A 20,244-nucleotide genomic window follows, 5' to 3' on the forward strand; every position below is an offset into this window, starting at 1 on the left:
ACATGCGCCCTGAAGATAGTGGGACTTACCGCTGCTCTATGATTAAGGAAGGTCCCCAAGGTGAAGAACGCACTCCCAAGAAACTCACTGTGGTCTCTGTCGTTGGTAAGTACCTATCGGGAAGGGAGGGAAGGAATCGACTGAGAGATTTGGAAAGGAACCTAGAGGGGGGAGAAAAACTGCTGCCAGTCTGGAGGAAAGGGTCAAGCAGGGACCTAGCTTGGAGTCCTTGTGCAGCCACAAGAGGCATAAGCTTCACCTCCCCAAGATCCACGGAGCCTTATCTGCAGTGTGCTGCAGCTGTCAAAAAAGCCAGTTCCCATAACAAAATGAAATTGTTCACATGGGCTACATGATAATAATAATAATAATAATAATAATAATAATAATAATAATAATAATAATAATAATAATAATAATAATAATAATAATAATAATAATAATAATTGGAAGGGACCTTGGAGGTCATCGAGTCCAACCCCCTGCTCAGGCAGGAAACCCTACACCATTTCGGACAAATGGCTGTCCAGTCTCTTCTTAAAAACTTCCACTGTTGGAGCATTCACCGCTTCTGGAGGCAGGTTGTTCCACTGGTTAATTGTTCTAACTGTCAGGAAGTTTCTCCTTAGTTCTAGGTTGCTTCTCTCCTTGGTTGGTTTCCATCCATTGCTTCTTGACCTGCCTTCAGGCGCCTTGGAGAATAGCTTGACTCCCTCTTCTTTGGGGCAGCCCCTGAGATATTGGAAGACTGCTATCATGTCCCCCCTCGTCCTTCTCTTCATTAAACTAGACCTACCCAATTCCAGCAGCCGTTCCTTATATGCTTTAGCCTCCAGTCCCCTAATCATCTTTGTTGCTCTTCTCTGCACTCTTTCTAGAGTCTCAACATCTTTTTTACATCGTGGTGACCAAAACTGGATGCAGTATTCCAAGTGTGGCCTTACCAAGGCCTTGTAAAGTGGTATTAATACTTCACGTGATCTTGATTCTATCCCTCTGTTGATGCAGCCCAGCACTGTGTTGGCTTTTGGCTGGAGAAATTATTGTTTAATTCTATGAACTGGTGTCTGGGAACTTCAGAGTTAGTTTTGCTAACTCTGTCGCCATGCTGCGTATTCAATAAACAGTAAGAATTTCGGAAACAGAATATTTGGATTCTCGGGCTGAATGTTGACAGTCCCGTTCAGTATTCTGATCTGCAAGTCTCCTCCCTGGCCCTTCTCCATGGGATGGGATTGTTAGTCCACCCCATCCAGAGGACATAGAACACAGCATCCGAGGGCTAGAAGGAACCTTTGAGATCTTCTAGTCCAGGGGTCGGCAACCTTAAACACTCAAAGAGCCACTTGGACCCATTTCCCAAAGAAAACACTGGGAGGGGGCTTGATTGAAGAGTTTAATTAAAAAGAAATAGAGGCTGCTGTGCATGAGTTCTCTCTCTCCCTCTCCCTCTCTCCTTCCCTCCCTCCCTCTCTCTCCCTCTCTTTCTCTTCCCCCCCATCTCCCCCTCTCTCCGATCTTCTGCTCACCTGGCCAGCTGGCCTCACATTGTTCTCCGACAAGCTGACATACATTCTTATTGGGCTGGCTCTCTCCTGCCCTTGGTCTGCCAGTCCTCTTCCCCCACTCAGTGTGTGTGTGTGTGTGTGTGTGTGTGTGTGAGAGAGAGAGAGAGAGAGAGAGAGAGAGAGAGAGAGAGAAAGAGATGCTGCTTTCTGCTGCTTCCTGCTTCCTGCTGAGACACAGCAAAGGCAGGAGCCCCGCCCAATAAGCTTGTCAGCTTGTCAGAGAACAGCATGAGGCTACTCTCTTTTTTACCCACAAACACACACACAGAGAGAGAGAGAGAGAGAGAGAGAAAGAGATGCTGCTTTCTGCTGCTTCCTGCTTCCTGCTGAGACACAGCAAAGGCAGGAGCCCGGCCCAATAAGCTTGTCAGCTTGTCAGAGAACAGCATGAGGCTACTCTCTTTTTTACCCACAAACACACACACACACACAGAGAGAGAGAGAGAGAGAGAGAGAGAGAGAGAGAGAGAGAGAGAGAGAGAGAGAGAGAGAGAGAGAGAGAGAGAGAAGGGAAGCACAAGTGCCTCTCTCTGTCCCCCAGAGGAGGCTGGGAGCCGCAGGAGAAGGCTGAAAGAGCCACATGCAGCTCCGGAGCCATGGGTTGCCGACCCATGTTCTAGTCCAACCCCCTGCTCATAGCAGGAGTGCTTATACCTTATGTATTTTAAATTAAGCTCTTAAAATACATGAGATTGAGGAATTTGGGAAACGATACCCAGCCCCTTTGGCCTCTGGGAGATTCATTGGATAAGAAGAATTACGCGGGGCATTTGAGATTCCTGATTTGTGATAGGAGGGAACATCGGCTGATATACTCATACTTCCTTTCTCAGCTGACCCATCCCAGCCTTTGCTTCGTGGCCCCCCAGACAGAATTGCGGTGGGGTCCCTGGTTTCTTTCAATTGTTCTGCAAAAAAATTCCCTTCCTGCAACATCACAGTCCTCTGGTTGAAGGACGAGAATGAAATACAAGCTGCCCAGACGGACATCCTGAATTATACCACAGAGAAGGGGACCCAGTTCCGAGTGGAAAGCACAGTGGAAATCTTTCTTACCCAAGAAGATATGAAGTCAGTGCTCTCGTGTCGGGTGCAACACCAGTCCTTGAAGAATTTCTTACAGCAGGACCTTCTACTGGTTGATGTCCTAAGAGGTAGGTGAGCTCTGGGTTGCAGAGAGGGACAAGGCTACGGAGTCTGGACTTGGAAGAGGGCCCTCCGTGGCAGAGGGAAGGCACCAGGCAGAGCCAGGTTCTCGTCCCACGGAAGCCCACTGAAACCAGCCCCTCTTTCTCAGCCCAAGCTGCCTCCAGGGCTGGGTTATGAGTAGACCAAGTCTTTAGAAAAACGTTCCACCTCTGGCTATTTCCCCAGCGACTTGGGGAAGTCAAGATGAGTAGAGTTCCCAATTGGTGAGATATAATTTAATCCTGATTATCCTAGAATGTTGTGTTGTGTTGTGTTGTGTTATGTTGTTATGTTATGTTATGTTATGTTGTTGTTATGTTGTTGTTTGTTATGTTATGTTATGTTATGTAATAGAATAGAATAGAATAGAATAGAATAGAATAGAATAGAATAGAATAGAATAGAATAGACAGAGTTGTTAGGGACCTTGGAGGTCTTCTAGTCCAGCCCCCTGCTCAAGCAGGAGACCCTATACCGTCTCAAAGTGACTGTCTAATCCAGGGGTAGGCAACCTTGGCTCTTTTATGACTCGTGGACTTCAACTCCCAGAATTCCTGAGCCAGCCTGGCTCAGCTTGGAAAGCTCTCCCTTTCCCCTCAGCATGACTGGCTCAGGAATTCTGGGAGTTGAAGTCCACGAGTCATAAAAGACCCAAGGTTGAATACCCCTGCCCAAATGCCTGAATTTTGATCATGTGACCGTGAGGAAAAAATATTTAAATATTTAAACCAGGGGTCTTCAACCTTGGGTCTTTTATGACTGGTGGGCTTCAATTCCCAGAATTCCTGAGCCAGCATGGGGAAACTATGGCCCCCTCATGACTCGTGGACTTCAACTCCCAGAATTCCTGAGCCAGCCTGGCTCAGCATGGAAACCTCTCCCTTTCCCCTCAGCGTGGCTGGCTCAGGAATTCTGGGAGTTGAAGTCCACGAGTCATAAAAGAGCCAAGGTTGCCTACCCCTGCCCTATACCATTTCAGACAAGTGGCTGTCCAGTCTCTTCTTTACATTTGCTGCTACACCAGGGGGTTGGACTAGAAGACCTCCAAGGTCCCTTCCAACTCAGGTTATTCTGTATTTCTGTATTAGATTTTGGATTTCTATGCTGCATGAGTCCGAACTGAAAACCAGTTTAAGGGTTGTTTTTTTATGACACAGAAGTGACCTAAAGAGACCACTAGGTAAAATAAAGTCACTCCTGGAAAACAGAACAGGTGAGAAAGAAACTCAAGATCCTCTGCTTTGACTCTCTTTGGTAAAAAAAAGAGGAAAGGATGGGTAAAAAAAGAGGAAAGGAATCAGGCTTTCACTGCTACTATAGCCTGCCTCAATAAAGTTGAGTTACAGTGTTTTGGTGTTGACAACTGCACAATCTGGTTGACCTCAGATAGAGCATCAAGGCGGTGTGAAGCAAGAGAGTTAACCGCTCGCTGCCCACATTATTGCAGCAAACACGGTTTATCCCTCAGAGGGAAACAAGTAATCTTAGCTTTGAAGAAGAACCTCAAAGTGAGGACTGAGAGTCATTCTGAGGATTTTCCCCACAATTCATTTGAAGCACTTCCCGCTCTTTCTGAGCCAACAGAAAAACCGGGCATAAAATGTGTTATCTACAGTACATGTCCAGCCTCTATCCTACCTCATTTGTCTCCGTTTCCTGTCCTGGAACCCCTTAACTTCTGGAAGAATGGAATGGAATGGAATGGAATAGAATAGAATAGAATAGAATAGAATAGAATAGAATAGAATAGAATAGACAGATTGTAGAATAGAATAGAATAGAATAGAATCTGGAAGGGACCTTGGAGGTCTTCTAGTCCAGCCCCCTGCTCAAGCAGGAGACCCTGTACCATTTGAGACAAATGGTTATCCAGTCTCTTCTTAAAAACTTCTGGAGCATTCACAACGTCTGGAGGCGAGCAGTTCCACTGGTTAATTGTCCTCACTGTTAGTAAGTTTCTCCTTAATTCCAGGTTGCTTCTCTCCTTGATTAGTCTCCATCCGTTGTTTCATGTCCTGCCTTCTGATGGAAAATAAGTTGACCCCCTCCTTCTTTGTGGCAGCCCCTCAAATACTGGAATACTGCTAACATGTCACCCCTAATCCTTCCTTTCTGTAGATTGGCCGTACTCAGTTCCTGCAACCGTTCTAATAATAATAATAATAATAATAATAATAATAATAATAATAATAATAATAATAATAATAATAATAATAATAATAATAATAATAATAATAGTGGTGGTGGTGGTGGTGGTGGTGATGATGATGATGATGATGATGATGATGATGTTAGAAGGGACCTTGGAGGTCATCGAGTCCAACCCCCTGCTCAGGTCTTTAATCATCTTAGTTGAGGTGCCTCAGAGTGGGGGAGGCCTGGGTGGTCTATCCATCTACACTGTCCCCCCCCAATTCTTCCCCCATCCCTGGAGCAGACTTTATTATGATTAAATCAATGTAATCCACTGTACTCTTCTCCACAGGCTCACCACAAACCACCCCCACCAATCTCTGGATTGCACTTTTCCTGAACAAAGTAGCCGTCCTTCTTTTCGTCTCTTTCCTTTGCCTAATGAAGATCTACAGAAGCAAGAGGGTAATAGAACATTCCAGAACATTCCAGGAAGCGAGACAGTCTGAAACTCCCAGTTAAGGACCCCTATTCCCGACAGACTTTCAGGATGAGAAAGGATCTGCTTAGGAAATCAATGACAATATCATTAAAATGCTTGTATAATGCTTCATCGCTGCAACCGTATGACGTTATAAGCCTATAAAACCAAAATGGGGATGTAAAATCAAGCTCACACCGTTTTGCCATGTCTGTGATGTAAATGAACCTAATGTCCACATCCAGCTAGAGCAGTGATGGCGAACCTTTTAGAGACCGAGTGCCCAAACTGCAACCCCAAACCCACTTATGCATAGTCGAGTGCCGGGTGGGTGTGGCCTATTGGCTGGGTGTGGCTGCGGTGGTAACAGCAGACTGGGTGGGACTAAAAAGTTCAATCAATTCCAACTTTGCAAGATCTTTTTTTCCCCCACGAAAAGTTGAAATTGACTGATTGAACTTTTTTTTTTTTTGCGCATGGCGGCGGAGGCCTAAAGTGAAAAGGTTTTATAAAACCCAGCTGAAGGCCTAGGACTGGGGCGACGGCACGTGTGTCCACAGAGAGGGCTCTGAGTGCTGCCTCTGGCACCCGTGCCATAGGTTCGCCACCACTGAGCTAGAGAATCACAAATAAAGCTCCAGGTTCATTCCGTTTCCGAAAATCTTACTGTTTATTGAATACATGCATGGTATTGTCGAAGCAAAACTTACTCTGAGGTTCCAACACCGATTCATAGACTTAAACAATAATTTCCCCAGCCAAACCACCAATGTCTTACATGGTCCATATAAACAAGTTCACTTTGTTATGGGAACCGTCTGCTTCAAATCCGCACCTGTTCTACAGCACATCCTGCAGGGATCCTTTATATTACAATGGAAGGGGGACCTGTGGACTTCAACTCCCAGAATTCTGTAGCCCAATGTTTCTTAACCTTGGCAAGTCTAAGATGGGTGGATTTCAACTCCCAGAATTCCCCAGTCAGCAAATGTTGGGTTAGGTTCAAGAAAAGATTGGGCTTCCATTTGGCCAGGGTGGTATAAGATCTCCCGCCTCGGGCGAGGGGTTGGACAAGATGTCCCCCAAGGTCCCTTCCAGCCCTAGGATTCTGTGATTCTATCATTCAATTTGCAGAGCTGTGGTGAAGTCATTGGAAGGAACCATTGCTGCCTAACATGTGTGGACTTCAATTCCCAGAATTCTGGACTGTGGGGACCTTAGGGAAGCTCTCTTCAGTTTTTGTGCAGACATTTCATTACCCAACTAGGTAACATCATCAGTGAGACAGAACAGAAATCACGGCTGAAGTCTCCATCCTGGTTTATTCTAGCGTCTTCTTGCATCGTCTCCGTCTTTTACTTTGGGGATATTAATAAATTTAGAATCCCGGAATCTCTCCTTAGTCACCCTCTGACAGAATAACTATCCCAAGCAAGGCGATTGGTTCAAAATTAGAAGCAGGAAACGCGGGTTCCTCTTTTCTTCCTCTTTGAAAAGGAAGTGTTTGGAAAGGAGTGAGAGATGAAGAAGCTCTAGATGTTTCTCCTGCTGGCACCGGCATGGCTTCCTTGAGGTCCTCCTTGACAATCCTGGGTCCATCTCAGCTTTCGTTCTTCCTGCTTATGCAAAACCTGAGGATGTGTTCCTTTCAGAAAACAGGTTAGTATTATTGCTCAGATTTCCAGCTGGAAGCCAGGGAGATTAGTAGTATACCTCCCCCCAAAGACATGTCCTTGCATGATCTTGTTCTTCACCATCTCCCTTTGTGATTGCCTTCATCTCATCTCTGAGATGATGTGGAGAGTCTAGAAAGAGGGCAGAGAAGAGCAATAAAGATGATCAGGGGACTGGAGGCCAAAGCATATAAGGGAAGGCTGCTGGAATTGGGGATGTCTAGTTTAACGAAGAGAAGGACGAGTGGGGACATGATAGCAGAGTTCCAGTATCTCAGGGGCTGCCCCAAAGAAGAGGGAGTCAAGCTATTCTCCAAAGCGCCTGAAGGCAGGACAAGAAGCAACAGATGGAAACCAAACAAGGAGAGAAGCAACCTAGAACTAAGGAGAAACTTCCTGACAGTGAGGACAATTAACCAGTGGAACAACCTGCCTCCAGAAGCGGTGAATGCTCCAACACTGGAAGTTTTTAAGAAGAGACGGGACAGCCATTTGTCTGAAATGGTATAGTGTTTTCTGCCTGAGCAGGGGGTTGGACTAGAAGACCTCCAAAGTCTCTTCCAACTTTATTATTATTGTTGTTGTTGTCATCATCATCTCCAATTCAGGAGTGAGCCAACCTCAACCTTGGCTGTCTTGATTTTCATGGAGCATTTTCTCTCTTGTTCCAACACCACACCATCTCAGTCAAGTGGTTGTCCAGTCTATTTTTGAAAACATCCAGCCATGGAGCACCCACCACATCTGGAGGCAAGCTGTTCCACTGGCTAATTGTTCTCACTGTCAGGAAATTTCTCCTTAGTTCTAGGTTGAATCTCCCTTTAACAACCTCCCACCTTTGCTTCTTGTCTTGCCCTCAGAATAGAATAACAGAATTACAAAGTTGGAAGGGACCTTGGAGGTCATCTAGTCCAGCCCCCTGCTCAGGCAGGAAACCCTATACCACTTCAGACAAATGGCTGTCCAGTCTCTTCTTAAAAACCTCCAGTGTTGGAGCACCCACAACTTCTGGAGGCAGGTTGTTCCACTGGTTAATTGTTCTCATCGTTAGGAAATTTCTCCTTAGTTCTAGGTTGCTTCTCTTCTCAGTTAGTTTCCAATCATTGTTTCTTGTCCTGCCTTCTGGTGCTTTGGAAAATAGATGGACCCCTCTTCTTTGTCGCACCCCATCAAAACTTGAAACACTGCTATCATGTCGCCCCTAGTCCTTCTGTATATAGAGACAGACATCGTGTTACCTTTAGTCCTTCTCTTTGTTACACTAGACAGACCCAGTTCCTGTTTTGTTCATCATGTTTTAGCCTCCAGTCCTCTAATCACCTTTGTTGCTCTTCTCTGTGCTCTTTCTAGAGTCTCAATATCTTTTTTACATCGTGGCGACCAAAACTGGATGCTGTATTCTAAGTGTGGTCTCACCAGTGCGGTGTAAAGCCGCGCTATCACTTCACATGTTGTTAGATGCAGAATATTAACACAGCGTAAACAATTCCATTCCAGGAATAATCGCTATGTCAGGATAGCACTAACACTTATATACCACTTCACAGGGCTTTACAGCCCTCTCTAAGCGGTTTACAGAGTCAGCCTGTTGTCTCCAACAATCTGGGTCCTCATTTTACCGACCTCAGGAGGCTGGAAGGCTGAGTCAACCTTGAGCCGGTCAGGATCGAACTGATGGCAGTCCAAAGAATTAGCCTGCAGTTCTGCCTTCTAACCACTGCGCCACCAGGGCTCAGAGGAAGGAAAAAGAGAGGAAAAAGAAAAGGGAGGGAGGGAGGAAGGAAGGAAGGAAGGAAGGGAGGAAGGAAGAAAAAATATTGCAATAGCCTTTAGACTTATATACCACTTCACCGGGCTTTACAGCCCTCTCTAAGCGGTTTACAGAGTCGGCATATTGCCCCTCTGACAATCTGGGTCCTCATTTTACCGACCTCGGAAGGATGGGTGGCTGAGTCAACCTTGAGCCGGTCAGAATCAAACTCCTGGCAGTGGGCACTGCGTTAGCCTGCAGTACTGCCTTCTAGCCACTGCATCACCCTGGCTCTTATGCACCACCACGGGTGTCAGACATGGGCTGGGTGTGCAGAAGAGAAGGCCTAGGTCAGGGGTAGGCAACCTTGGCTCTTTTATGACTCATGGACTTCAACTCCCAGAATTCCTGAGCCAGCGTGGCTCAGCATGGAAACCTCTCCCTTTCCCTTCAGCGTGGCTGGCTCAGGAATTAATAATAATAATAATAATAATAACAATAACAATAACAATAACAATAACAATAACAATAACAATAATAATAATAATAATAATAGTAAAGTTGGAAGGGACCTTGAAGGTCATCTAGTCCAACCCCCTGCTCAGGCAGGAAACCCTATACCATTTCGGACAAATGGCTGTCCAGTCTCTTCTTAAAAACTTCCAGTGTTGGAGCATTCACCGCTTCTGGAGGCAGGTTGTTCCACTGGTTAATTGTTCTCACTGTCAGGAAGTTTCTCCTTAGTTCTAGATTGCTTCTCTCCTTGATTAGTTTCCACCCGTTGCTTCTTGTCCTGCCTTCAGGCGCTTTGGAGAATAGCTTGACTCCCTCTTCTTTATGGCAACCCCTGAGATATTGGAACACTGCTATTCTGGGAGTTGAAGTCCACAAGTCATAAAAGAGCCAAGGTTGCCTACCCCTAGCCTAGGTTTAAAGTAACATGGAAGCAGGCCAAGAAGTGGGGTTCAAACAATCCCATCACGCCTTGACTGGCTCAAACTACGGCCATTTTTGATCTCCAGAAGAAACAGAAGTTATTTTCCATTTCAGCTGTTGGAGGGCCTGGTCTGAGCACGGAACCTCAAATACCTGAGTCCGCCTTCACGGACATCACAGCAGGCCAGACCCTCATTCTCAACTGTACTCTGACTCAAGTGGACCTGCCAGCAAGCGCAAAATGGTACAAAGGCTTGGGCAATGGCCAGAAATTAATTTACAGGGAGCATGACAAATTTTCTCGTGCGGTGAGGCTCGTTCCAGGATCGAGAACTGACTTCAGCATCAGCTTGAGCAACGTTGGCTTAGATGATAATGGGGTCTACTACTGCTCGGTGGCCAAGAAAGGTCTCGAAAGGAATCTACTGTAAAGAAACATGTGGCGGTCTTTGTGACGGGTAGGTGCCACTCGGAAAAGGAGGGAGATCCACTCTAGTCAACTGAGACATTTTGGAGTGAATCTGTTGGGAAACTGCCAGGATGGGAGGAGGGGTTAAGCTGGGAACTAGCTTGGCATCCTTACACAGTTGCAAGCAGCATACATTTGAATTAAGCCCAGGATCTATGAAGCCTTATCTGATCATTCCCAGGGGAAGACAAGCATTCTGGGGAGATTCTTGTAATATAGTCAGGGGTCCCCAAACTGTGGGACACGGCCCACTTGCAGTAGCAACCAGTGGCTCATGGGCCACGTAAAGTGGCTGGCCGGAGCACACGTGTGCACAAAGCCCTATTTGTGCGAGCGTTGCGGATGTTCGCGGTCTCATTCCCACAGCATAGCCGGCATTTGTGACACCGTTCATGAGTTGCGTGCATTTGTGGCCCTACTTGTGTGACCATTGCAGGCGTTTGTGCCCCACTCATGCGAGTGTCATAGGTGTTTCTGGCCCCATTCATGTGAGTGTCTCCATGAGCGTCAGGGATGCTCGTGGCCCCCCTTGTGGGAGCAACGGGTGTTTGTGGGCACACATGTGCTCGTGTATGCGTTCACCCCAACAAAAGAATCTTTTCTTTTCCCTCCCTTCCCCCGCTTCAGTCCACCAACCCCAAAAGGTTGGGGAACTTTGATATGTTGTTGTTAGTTGCGAAGTCGTGTCCGACCCATCACGACCCCATGGACAATGCTCCTCCAGGCCTTCCTGCCCTCTACCATCTTCTGGAGTCCATTGAAGCTCACGCCTACTGCTTCAGTGACTCCATTCAGCCACCTCCTTCTCTGTCGTCCCCTTCTTCTCTTGCCCTCCATCTTTCCCAGCATCAGGCACTTCTCCAGTGAGTCCTTCCTTCTCATTAGGTGGCCAAAGTACTTGAGTTTCAAGAACTTTGATATAGATGGTGGATAATAAAACTGGTAACTTTGATTATTCATGTGTGGCTCTGATTGTTCACCCTGGACATTTATCTCATTGTTTGTCAACTGGCACATATTTACAGTGGTTGCAGCATCCTAGGATGATGTGATCAGCATTTGCAAATGTGTTGCCATATAAGTAGTCCCCGACTTACAACCACCGATTTAGTGACCATTCGAAGTTACAAGTGGTAGATTTTCAGACTATCCTCTGCTTTCATCATTAGGTTTATAATCTACGTACAGGTAGTCCTCAACTTATAACAGTTCATTTAGTGACTGTTTCAAGTTACAACGGCACTAAAAAAGTGACTTACGACTGATTTTCACACTTACAACCGTTGCAGCATCCCCGTGGTCACATAATCAAAATTCAGACTTTGGCAACTGACTTATATTGATGAAGGTTGCAGGGTCCAAACACACCCCAAATAAACTAATGAGAACAGAGACTTTCCGAGAATTGGTTGGGACCCCTTATTTCATTCTTTGCTCACAGTGTCAAGTTCTGATCTTGGGCTTCCTGCAAAACAAAGTTCTGGATTTTTCACACCAAGGTTGCGTTCAGAGAACCTTCTTGTTTTCCCAACACCACAATCGGGAGAGCAGAATCAGTTGTTCTTTTAGGGCAGAGGTCCCCAATCTTTTGGGCACCAAAAGGGACCGGTTACGTGGAGAGAGGTTTTTCCACGGTCGGGAGGGTGCGTGGTTTTGTGTGCTGCCTACATCTTGCGGATGGGGCTTTACTTGTTCGTGCGGACCAGTTGCTGGCATGCCGCGGCCCGGTACTGGTCCACAGATTGGGGGTTGGGGACCCCTGTTCTAGGCTCTTCTGCATGTAGGACCCGTGTGTCTGAAGCTCTCCTGACTGATCTCTTTGGTTTTCTTTGCTCAGTTCCTCCCAAAGTCCGTCTGGAGACCAGACCTCCTTCCCCTGTCCAGCTGAACGCCACTGTGACGGTCACTTGCCATGCAGAAAGTTTCTATCCAGATGATGCCAAAGTGGACTTGTTTTGCAAGAGTACCAGCAGTAAAGGAAAGATTACTGCGACAACTTTGAATTCCGATGGGACCTACTCCCGCAACAGTTCCATGAAGTTCACGGCCACCGAAAAGTGGAATTCAACGCTCTTCACTTGTCTCGTCGAACATAACTCACAAGAAGCAATCAAGGCAACGGCAAGACTGTTTATTAGGACAGAAAGTAAGTGAGGGGGTCTTCCTGAGTTTTTCTTCCATTTTCTGTCCCAAAGGTGCTTTTTTCAGGAAGCAATTGGACTTTCTTGTTTTTCCTTTGAAGACATTTCGCTTCTCGTCCAAGAAGCTTCTTCAGGTTCTGACTGGTGGGGAAGAATTTATACTCCTTGCAGACAGCTGGTCATTTGCCTTCTTTTAGAGAGTCGTTGAGGCCACCTGGAGGTTTACCTGTGTCCTCAGGGTCACCTGAGTTGTGCAAATGGGTGTGGAGCCTTCTTGGCTACAGGATGTTTTCTGCCCTGGATCCCTTCGTGGTTGAAGATGGGTGCAGGATGATGAGGATGAGTCCGTGTTGTCTGCATCTCCAACTGGAGTGCAAAAGGTTCCTGTAGTCTGCAACGTTTTCTGGAAATCCCTTCATGCTCCCGCACCGTTCTGAAACGGATTTCCAGAAAACATTGCAGACTACAGGAAGCATTTGCACTCCAGTTTGAGATGCAGACAATACAGACTCAGTGAAGGGACCCAGGGCTGGTCATTTGCATTCTTTTAGAGTCATTGAGGCCACCTGGAGGTTTATCTGTGTCGTCCTTCTACAACAGTCCTTTCAGCAGTTCCAAGAAGGCTCCATACCCATTTGCACCACTCAGGTGACCTCGAGGGTACAGGTAAACCTCTAGGTGGCTTCAACGACTCTCTAAAACAGTTGTTCTCAACCTTCCTAATGCCGCGACCCTTTAATACAGTTCCTCATGTTGTGGTGACCCCCAACCCCCCATCCAGCTGGCCAGGGGGTATCAAAAACTTGACCAAAAAAAAGAGGAAAAAATGGGAAAGTATAGGTAGTCCTCGACTTACAACAATTCTCTTAGTGACTGTTTGAAGTTACAGCACTGAAAAAGCGCATTATGATCATTTTTCACACTTATGATTGTTGCAGCATTCCTAGGGTCATGTGATTTACATTCGGATGCTTGACAACTGATTCATACTTATGACGTTCACAGTGTCCCAGGGTAACGTGATCAATGGCCAGGGGGCGTGGCCAGCTGATCACTTAGGTTGCAGAGTGCCTGTGGGTCTCTGGGATGGGACTGGAGTGGGTGCCTGCCTTCCTTCCCTCTGATTCGCGCTTCTGCTAAATTAGCAAGCGGCATGTTTTCTAGCATTGTTCCTTCCTTCCTTCCCTCCCTCTTCGTCCCTTCCTTCCCTCCCTCTTCATCCCTTCCTTCCTCCCCCCCTCCGTGCCCAGGAAGGGACAAGGGGAGGGGGATAGGCTGCCAGCGTGGCTGGTGTTCTGTCCCCCGTCCGACCCACACNGGCTCCTGGCCAATCCCAGAAGCACCGGGCTCCTGGCCAATCCCAGAAACACCGGGCTCCTGGCCAATCCCAGAAACACCGGGCTCCTGGCCAAACTCCTCGCTGTCGGAAGGCCGCACCAGAGGGGAAGGGCCTGGAGAGGGAGGCCTGGCCATCTCCTCTCCTTCATGTTCAGAGCCTTCATCCTCTGATGAGAGGGACCCACCGGACGGAGCCACAACAGCTGGGGGCTTTGCTGCTGGCAAACCTGCCGGTGCACAGGCAGAGACAGAGGAGAGCTCCGCCCAGCTCACTTGCTCAGCTTCGCCAGAAGACATGCCGCTTGCTAAGTTAGCAGAAGCTCCAGGATCAGCGCTGGGCTACAGCTGATTCGTGCTTCTGCTAAATTAGCAAGCGGCATGTTTTCTAGCAAAGCTCGAACAAGCAGCTACAGCTGATCTGCGCTTCTGGGGTGCTCTGCAGAAGCGCGGATCAGCTGTAGAGGCTCGCCCCGATCCTGGACAAGAGGGAAGGAAGGAAGGATGAAAGAGATAAGGGGAAAGAGGGAAGGAGGGACAAAGAGGGAGGCAAAGGAAAGGAAGGAAGGGACAATGGGAGGGAGGGAAGGAGGAAGAGACCAAGAGGGAGGTAAGGAAAGGAAGTTCCAGCCAGCAGAGGCTTGGCAGCCCGGCTGCCGAGGAACAGAAGAGCGCAAAGCCAAGGAAAAGGTGACGGTTTCCTCCCAAAGGGGGCTCCTTTTCTGCACCCCTTCCCTGGGTTTGTGGGGAATTTCTCATCACCAACACTGACAGGTGCTCCTTCGAGCCTGCTGCGAGCTTTCTCGCCCCTTTGCTTCTCTCCCCCCCCCACTTTCGTAAGGATTGTGGCGCCCTTGGTAAGCCGACCATGCTTTGAAGCTTAGGAGAGGAGGAGTTTTGTGTGCTGCCTGCATCTTGCGGATGGGGCTTTGCTTGTTCGTGCGGACCAGTTGCTGGCATCCCGCGGCCGGGTACTGGTCCAGATTGGGGGTTGGGAACCCCTGTTCTAGGCTCTTCTGCATGTAGGACCCGTGCGTCTGAAGCTCTCCTGACTGATCTCTTTGGTTTTCTTTGCTCAGTTCCTCCCAAAGTCCGTCTGGAGACCAGACCTCCTTCCCCCGTCCAGCTGAACGCCACTGTGATGGTCACTTGCCACGCAGAAAGTTTCTATCCAGATGGTGCCAAAGTGGACTTGTTTTGCAAGAGTACCAGCGGTAAAGGAAAGATTACTGCAACAACTTTGAATTCTGATGGGACCTACTCCCGCAACAGTTCCATGAAGTTCACGGCCACCGAAAAATGGAATTCATCGCTCTTCACTTGTCTGGTCAAACATAACTCGAAAGCAGCAATCAAGGCGACGGCAAGACTGTTTATTAGGACAGAAAGTAAGTGAGGGGGTCTTCCTGAGTTTTTCTTCCATTTTCTGTCCCAAGGGTGCTTTTTCAGGAGGCAACTGGACTTTGTTTTTCCTTTGAAGACATTTCACTTCTCATCCAAGAAGCTTCTTCAGGTTCTGACTGAATGGTGGGGAAGGGAAGGATTTATACTCCTTGCAGACAGCTGGTCATTTGCCTTCTTTTAGAGAGTCATTGAGGCCACTTGGAGGTTTACCAGTGTTCTCAGGGTCACCTGAGTGGTGCAAATGGCTGTGGAACTGCAGGATGATTTCTGCCCTGGGTCCCTTCACGGTTGAAGACGGGCGCAGGATGATGGGGATGAGTCTGTGTTGTCTGCATCTTCAACTGGAGCGCAAAAGGTTGGAAATCTGGAAATCCGTTCATGCTCCCGCACCGTTCTGAAACGGACTTCCAGAAAACATTGCAGACTATAGGAACCCTTTGCGCTCGTTTGAGATGCAGACAACACAGACTCAGTGAAGGGACCCAGGGCTGGTCATTTGCATTCTTTTAAAGTCATTAAGGCCACCTGGAGGTTTATGTGTCATGCTTCTACAACAGTCCTTTCAGCAGTTCCAAGAAGGCTCCACACCAATTTGCACCACTCAGGTGACCCCAAGGACAGATAAACCTCCAGGTGGCCTCAACAACTCTCTAAAAGGATGCAAATGACCATCTGTCTGAAAGGAGTATAAATCTTTCCATTCCCCACCATCTAGTCAGAGCTGAAGAAGCTTCTAGGATGGGAAGCGAAGACGTTTTCAAAGAAAAAAGAAAGTCCACTGGATGGAGCAGGGGGGGTCCAACTTTGGCAACTTTTAAGACTTGTGGACTTCAACTCCCAGAATTCCCTAGCCAGCCTACCTTAGCTGGCTGGGGAATTCTGGGAAATGAAGTCCACCTATTTTATAGCTGCCAAGGTTGAGGAGCACGGATCAAAAGCCATTTTGGATTCCTATCAGAATCGTATGAGAGGCAGGGCTATTTCTGGTCTTGAAAACCATGAGGGATCCTGCATGAGTCAGTTTGATCTTTGACGGACAGCCTAAAAACCATTCTCCCATACTGAAATTCTTGGCTCCCAACATTAAATTGCATTTTCTTCGGGGGGGGGGGTGTTTCCAGAGACCAGGCCCAACTTTGCGGTTTAAAAATGCGATCAATAAATAAAATAAAATGGCAGAGGTGCCATCAGCAAGTACCTTGTGGGTATGATAGCATTAAGCCTTTTAAAGCGCCATTTATTTCACTGAGGAAAATAGAAGACAACTTTTAACTACATTGTTTGTTCTCTAAATAGTCATTTTTTCCCCCCGTTGCCTGAGTAATAGATAATTTTTGAAAACAGGCAGTTTCAATTCCTCAAAAATTCTTTCTGGGGCTGTTGATTGACGTCAGTGATTTAAAATAACTTCTGCTATCAGTTTATTCAGATCAGATAGGGTGGGAATTTTGTTGTTATTTTATCTATTAAATTTTGTTGAGCTTTAAAAAAAAAGTATATCTCGGATCCTGCAGCGATTCCTCAAACTCAAATACACTGGTGGACACGAGCATCCATGCTTCATGGTTTCATAAATTAGATTTTGAGATTTAAGAGGAAACAAAGAGGAAAGTGCCAGCCTCAGAATTAAGGTTTATTGATCATACTCAAGAAAAAAATTCGAACACCAGGATAATAATAAAATAAATAAATTCAAACACCAGGACCACCTTCGCTACTATGCTCGAAATAGGTGACCCCATTGGCGTCCCTTTGATCTGTTCGTATATGGTTCCTTGAAAAGTAAAGTATGTTTTTAGGCATAATGTTATCAATTTTACCAAATCCTCGGTATGGAGGGAGTCTTGGTGCTGTCTTTGTCCCTCTTCATTAAGGCGATCCTTCAATACTGTGATCGCTAGATTTTGTGGGATGGAGGTGAAGAGTGAGGTGACGTCAAATGACACCATCACTTCATCTTCCTCCACCCTTAGAGGTCTGATTTTCTCAAGAAACTCCTCTGCCGATCTTACCGTAGTCTCGTTGTTATCTACTGATCCGGCCACTCAGCCATTTGGCTAACTCCGAGGTTGGTGTGCCTTGGAATGAAACGATGGGGCGGAGGGGGACTCCTTCTTTGTGGATTTTTGGTAGGCCATAGAATCTGGCCATAGCCGAATCCCCCGGGCGTATTCTCCTTAGGGTGTCTTCGTCCACCTTCCCATAGCATTTGAAGTTGTTAAGGAGTTTATTGATACAGTTTTAAGTGTGGTCATGGGGTCTCTATTGATGACTTTGTACGCTGTCGTATCACCGAGCAACGTCAGGGCTTTATCCATACATTGTGCTCTATCCATAACCACCGTCGCCCTCCCCTTATCCGCCGGTAGGATGACGATGGTATTGTCCTTCCTCAGTTGTTCTGAGGCCTCCCTTTCCTCTCTGGACAATATTTGACAGCGCTTATGGCCCATCAATAGCCCCGTGACCCGTTGTCTGATGGAATTTCTAACCTCATCGCCCACCTCAATTCGTTGTATGGTGGGTTCCAATGCTGCCACAAAGTCCAATGCCCGTGCATCCGCCAGGTTATATCCCGTATCTCGTTCGAGCAAAGTGATCTGTTCCCGGGTAAGCGCTTTGGAGGATAAATTATGAAAAAGTCTATTGGTGTGGTTGCGGTCGTCCAGCGTCCGTAAGGTGTCCATTTTGCGTTTAAGTGTCATGGCCGATTGTCGGCTCACCCTCATAGTGGCCTGGTGGATCTGGAGGTCCAGCGCCCAGAAATGCTGATATGCTGGTGTGTTAGCATCATATTACAATGTTCTCGATAGTCCTGGATCCATGTCTCCAAAGCGTCTATCCACCTATGCTGGTCATTAATCAGAGCACGCATAGTGCAATGCTGGAATTGGCGGATGGCTAGCTGGCATTCCATGGAGTCAATCATGGGTCTCCTCAGCGACTTGGGAGGGAGGTCCCCTCGGATACAGCCATGGAGGAACGCTAATTTGCGGTAGCTGATGGATATGCGTCGTGCCAATTTCTCCCATTTCCTCGCGACCACCGATGATTTTTCTTCTTCAGGCAATGGCTCCTTGGGGCGCATCGTCTTCATGCGAAGTGTTTGATCAGGTCGATGGGCCACTCTGACATTGTGTGGTGCCAATATGCGTGCTGTCACCTGACACCCCCTGGACATAGGGTATCGTTATCCAGGTTGTTGCCCCTAGATCATTCCGTTCTCTGCGGGGCTCTTGGCGCCTACTGTATCGCCGGATGAAACTGGCTGGGTAACCATTCCACCTACATATCTGGTGTAGGTGGGCACGTTCCGCTTGCTTGGCCTTTTTGGTATTGCAATGCGTATTTAAGCGTACAAACAGCGTTCGGATACATGTGACCTTGTGGGTCGTTGGGTGGTTATTTGTGTAATGTAGTATTCAATCGGTATGGGTCGCCTTTCGGTATACAGTTGTGTGGAGGGCACCGTTGGTTTGGCGACTGACTAGTACGTCTAGGAAGGCCAGACTACCATTGGCCGCCTCCTCTGCTGTAAACTGGATGTCAGGGAACACTGCATTTAATCTCTCCATAAAGGCAGCCTTGTCCGTCCGTTTGACGATAGCGAATGTGTCATCCACATATCTAGCCCAAAATTCAGGGTGGTAATTGGACATCACTTTGGATTCCAGGCACTGTAGGACCATCTCAGCGATGACACCAGAGATGGGAGACCCCATCAGCGTGCCCATAATTTGTTCATACATCGTGCCCTGGAATGTGAAGTGCGTTCTCAGGTATAGCCGCAGCAGTTGGATGACGTCGTGTCTTAAGGGGGCCATGGTTTTGTGATCCCTCTAGCTGTAGTCAGTCTTTTATTGTTGAGACAGCTAGCCCTTGTGGGATGGATGTAAATAGTGATGTCACATTAAATGAAATCATGGTCTCATCATCCCGTATTCTTACTGCCTTGAGTCTTTGCAGGAACTCCTGCGACGATTTCACTGTAGTCCTGCTTCCCTCCACCAAATACTGTAACAGTTGGCTTAACCATCTGGCCAGGCCAAACATTGGCGTGCCTCTGAATGCCACGATGGGTCTTAATGGGACCCCCTCCTTATGTATCTTCGGCAGGCCGTAGAACCTCACCATTGCCGAGTCCCTTGGTCCTATAACTCTCAAGTCTTCTTCACTGACTCTCCCCCATCCTTTAAGCTTATCTACGATCTTATTAAGTTGGTTCTTTATGGACGTTGTGGGGTCTGTTTTGACCACTCTATATGTGCTAGTATAGTTGAGTAGGGAACGGGCCTTGCTATTATATGTGGCCCTGTCCATAACGACCGTGGCTCCGCCCTTATCAGCCGGTAGGATTACAATAGAGTTGCCCTTCCGTAGCTCCTCCAGGGCCTTCATCTCCCATGTTGGTAAAATGTGACGTCGTTTATGGCCCATGAGCAGTCCTGTGACTCGCTGTCTTATGGAGTGTCTTACCTCGTCGCTGGTGGTTATGCGTTGTATCGCGGGTTCTACGGCTGTGATGAAGTCAATGGGTTGTGCATCCATCAAGTTAAGGCCTGTGTCCCATTGTAGAAGCCTAGTTTCCTCGTCAGTTAGGAATCATATATATAATTTCATCAGGAGAGGAAGCAATTAGAAGAGAGTCTTCCAGCTTCATTGCCAATATAAATCAAAATGATCCACTGTCTTTTCCCAACAGGCTCACAGCAACAATCCATGTTAGGTCTTTATCTGGGCCTCTTCTTGAACAAAATAGGACTCTTTTTTTTCTTCATGGGTCTTTTCAAAATAAAGGTGTGTGGATGCTGCGTTGCAAGACATTTTGCCCCGTCTTCCCAAGGCTGAAAGTGCGACTTAAGAACGGTTCCCGACAACATTCTGGATGAGAGAAGATCTGCCAGGGAATCAATTAACAATTGTTATTTTTTTGTTTAAAAAAATGTACAATGCTTCTTTCTACAACTACGTGTATCATTTACAAATGAATAAAATCAGTGAGAGAGAGAGAGAGAGAGAGAGAGAGAGAGAAATCAACTTCCCATCCTTCTATCATTCCCGGGATTCCAAATTAAATGAATCCATCTTAAAATGTTTAAATACCTTTTTTAAAAAAACGAGATGAATTACAGGCAGTCCTCGATTTATAACAGTTTCATTCAGTGA

General features: G+C 47.1%; 1 protein-coding gene across 1 annotated transcript; it reads left to right on the forward strand.

Annotated features, from left to right (window-relative positions):
- The first annotated feature begins 11,121 nt into the window (after window positions 1-11,121).
- LOC107298110 (tyrosine-protein phosphatase non-receptor type substrate 1) lies at window positions 11,122-20,022 on the forward strand. The gene is made up of 4 exons (XM_015827472.1): window positions 11,122-11,140; window positions 12,036-12,344; window positions 14,754-15,062; window positions 19,781-20,022. The coding sequence occupies exons 1-4, from the start codon at window positions 11,122-11,124 to the stop codon at window positions 19,924-19,926; spliced, it is 783 nt and encodes a 260-aa protein (XP_015682958.1). The 3' UTR covers window positions 19,927-20,022.
- The last annotated feature ends 222 nt before the right edge of the window (window positions 20,023-20,244 follow it).

The sequence above is a fragment of the Protobothrops mucrosquamatus genome, unplaced genomic scaffold, assembly GCF_001527695.2.
Source record: "Protobothrops mucrosquamatus isolate PMUCROS unplaced genomic scaffold, P.Mucros_1.0 scaffold3726, whole genome shotgun sequence".
In the NCBI taxonomy this organism is placed as follows: domain Eukaryota; kingdom Metazoa; phylum Chordata; class Lepidosauria; order Squamata; family Viperidae; genus Protobothrops; species Protobothrops mucrosquamatus.

Coding starts and splice junctions, on each gene's coding strand:
- LOC107298110 (XM_015827472.1), top strand. Junction 12,345..14,753: donor ACTGTTTATTAGGACAGAAA/GTAAGTGAGGGG, acceptor TTCTTTGCTCAG/TTCCTCCCAAAGTCCGTCTG. Junction 15,063..19,780: donor ACTGTTTATTAGGACAGAAA/GTAAGTGAGGGG, acceptor TTTTCCCAACAG/GCTCACAGCAACAATCCATG.